Source organism: Ciona intestinalis, unplaced genomic scaffold (genome assembly GCF_000224145.3).
Source record: "Ciona intestinalis unplaced genomic scaffold, KH HT001139.1, whole genome shotgun sequence".
In the NCBI taxonomy this organism is placed as follows: Eukaryota; Metazoa; Chordata; class Ascidiacea; order Phlebobranchia; family Cionidae; genus Ciona; species Ciona intestinalis.
Window position 1 is genome coordinate 3427 of NW_004191460.1, and position 3063 is coordinate 6489.

The 3063-nt window shown below is 34.0% G+C and overlaps 1 protein-coding gene across 2 annotated transcripts in view; it reads left to right on the plus strand.

Annotated features, from left to right (window-relative positions):
• LOC100175748 (cohesin subunit SA-2) overlaps positions 1-3063 on the plus strand; it is an 18475-nt gene that overhangs the window by 756 nt on the left and 14656 nt on the right. Inside the window, exons 1-4 of one of the 2 annotated variants that reach the window (XM_026840140.1) lie at positions 782-970; positions 2035-2112; positions 2496-2622; positions 2847-2998. In XM_026840140.1, coding sequence (XP_026695941.1) covers positions 797-970; positions 2035-2112; positions 2496-2622; positions 2847-2998 — 531 coding nt within the window. In that variant the 5' untranslated portion in view covers positions 782-796. Of the gene's footprint in view, positions 1-781; positions 971-2034; positions 2113-2495; positions 2623-2846; positions 2999-3063 lie in introns of those variants that run through there. The other variant, XM_026840139.1, reaches the window with a different exon arrangement.

The following is a 3063-nucleotide window of genomic DNA, read 5'->3' on the forward strand; positions in this document are numbered from 1 at the left end:
TCATAATTAATAGTTACGTTGTGATAGGCCACGTGACGTAACAATTGAATGAAAAATTGTTCTAATTCCAAGCGAAGGAATGTTATATTAAATGCAACGCGTGTGTGTGCGTCTTAGCACTTTCTGGCTGCGTGCGTGTCTGCGGTAAAGATGGCTTAGGGGTTGCAAAACCCTGTGGTTGCAAAACCGTGGTTGCAGCAATTTATATTATTTCATTATAAAAAAGTTTAAGAGTTTTTGGCTTTTTATTTAAAATGTGATACGAAAACATTGGGCGCTCGTGTAATTCGACACCTGCTGTAATTCGATACGGGCAAATTCGCTGACGTTGCGATGCGTTACTTGCGAGAGAGCAAATTCACAACGAACGAAAAATAATTAAAGAGAAAGCTACGCTGACTAGTCTCGTTATCTCTTAGTAGCTTCACTTTTTTCATTTTTAATATTTTTCGCTCTCGCGTGCAACATTATAGCATAAGGCTCGGCGCTCGGCCCAGTTTTCAGCCGAGCGCCGAGCGTCAAAAAAGGAGACGCTCGGGCACGAGCTTTTGAGTTCGGGCTCGGCTCGGTACATCCCTAATATATACTGTTATATATATATATTTTGGTACTTTGATTGGGTTTGACATTATATAAACCAGTTCAAGCGCTTGAAACTTCATTCTTTATAGTATATCAATAATGCTTCATGTCCAATTTTTTATATTAATATTTACTTGCTTTTACAAATGTTTGTAAGCATTAATATTAAATCAATCTTAATAAGACATAGTGGTGAAAACATTTAAGGTAATATATGGAATCTGCATATTTCACATTTCAGACCGATCGCAACGGTGCACTGCTTGATCTTATTCAATTCTTTATTCACGCGTCGGGGTGCAAAGGAACGGTTACTCCAAAAATGATGCAAGAAGTTTCTGAAGGTTTTCAGGATGTGATAAAACAAATGACTGAACAGTTTGATGAGGTAACTTTATTACTCTTAGTTAAAAAGTTTGATAAATACTTTGGTTTTAAATAGAGCCCGACCGATATTGCTATTTTCAAACCGATACCGATACCGATATTTTGTAAATTTCAGTTGCCGATAACCGATATTTTAATGCACCTAAAAATCTTGACTGATTAAAACAAAAAAATCTGATATAGCTGATAAAAATCAACTAACATGCTTAATTATTATTAATTAGTTATTGGTGAACTTGTAATTGGTTAATTTGTAATTTTTTCAAATTAATTTTACCTTCCTTCCATTAAACAAACATTATATTTATCAGCTAATGCAGTTTATTTGTGTATCACGCTGACGCGTAAAGATGCAAAAGTGACCTAAAGTAACCTCGACGTTACACGCGCCTGATAAACATAACATGCGGTGGACGCGTGATCAGACGCTTTGACCTAGTTTACTACGTTAGATTTTTACGAACGAGTAGAATTAGGTATACGAGTAAGTTTACGTTTATGAACAAGCTATCGCTCTGCATTAATTCTTACGTAAACACGTCGTTGGCCGAATGGTTACTTAGCGCCGATAATATCGGCCGTTTTTTGCCCTTGCCAATAATCGGTAAATCACCTAAAATGCGGCCGATATATCGGCTAACCGATAATCGGTCGGGCTCTAGTTTTAAATCATGCTAAAAGAATTTCTTTTGTACCTGAGGATCAAGGTGTGCATGTAAGCATGTTGACTTTTTGCAATAAGATGTGTAAGTTTTGGGCATTGTTTTAGGTGTTAAATGTTAGTGGTGTATTTGCTCCCCATGTTCTTAAACTTTGACTGGTTCATGTCCAGTTTAAAATTTAAAGTTTACCTTTGTTCCTATTTTGTTTATCTTTATTGGATTTTTAAATTTATTTTTTTGGAAGTTTTGAGTTTTTTTTCATGGGTTGTTTATCAGCGGAAGTAGTAGTATCACTTGTAGGCATTTCTCCAGTTCTGATAATAAAACTATTCATTTTTTTATTTATATTGAAACAGACATATTTAGATATTAAACTTGTATATATTCTACTTAAACATCACAGGACAGTGGAGATTACCCTCTTATTGCCACTGGTGCCCACCATCGAAAGTTTCGCTCAAGTTTTTGTGATTTTGTTCAGGTGATTGCTTTAATATTATATCTGAACAAATAACACATTGTACGCAACAGACTAAATGAGGTTCCTATTATTATCTATTATATTTTACATCTTTATAATTAATGTGTTTTTTTGGTTGTTACTTTTGAATTAAAAATCTTGATCTTCAACTTAGCCACAAAGCACATTAGTTGCATTATTTTTCATGGATATATTGTAATAATTTACAGTTTAACCCAACTTAATTCCCCAGTATTTTTTACATTTGCATAGTTTTAAAAAACATGCCTATTTATTAGAACTGTGCTCTCTTAGTTACCATTATTAGATGAATTAATTTCTACCAAATTTTTAAAGCTGTCAGTTTTGATTTTGTTGTTAATTTCTAATTCATACAACTTCAGGCATTAGTTCGGCAGTGTCAATATGAAATAATCTACGATCAATTTATGATGGACAATATTTTAACTTTGCTTACTGAGCTCAGCAACTCTCAAGTAAGAGCGTTCCGACATACTTCAACTCTTGCAGGTAGGGTGCTAAACAGATAAAGACCAAAATGCAGTCCATCATTCACACCCTTTTTTACAGTAATGCTTGAAAATATTTTATATATATACCAAATTGTCTGATTTACATAACATGATATCACATTACTATTAAATAGGTTAACCTTTTTTTCCCAATTGAATTTTTTTTCTACTGCACCAGATAAGTAAGGACACGCTACACATACTTTTTATTTTTGTTTCCAGCAATGAAACTAATGACCGGTCTTGTAAACGTGGCTCTTCAACTCAGTGTAAGTTTGGATAACACTCAGCGACAATATGATGCTGAACACAACAAAACCATAAGCAAACGTGCGTCGGAAAAACTTGATATATTGATGCAGAAAAGAAAAGAGGTGTGGTGTCTTATTTAATTTTAAAATGCAAACCAATATTGGCAACGTCTGATTATGACATGCTA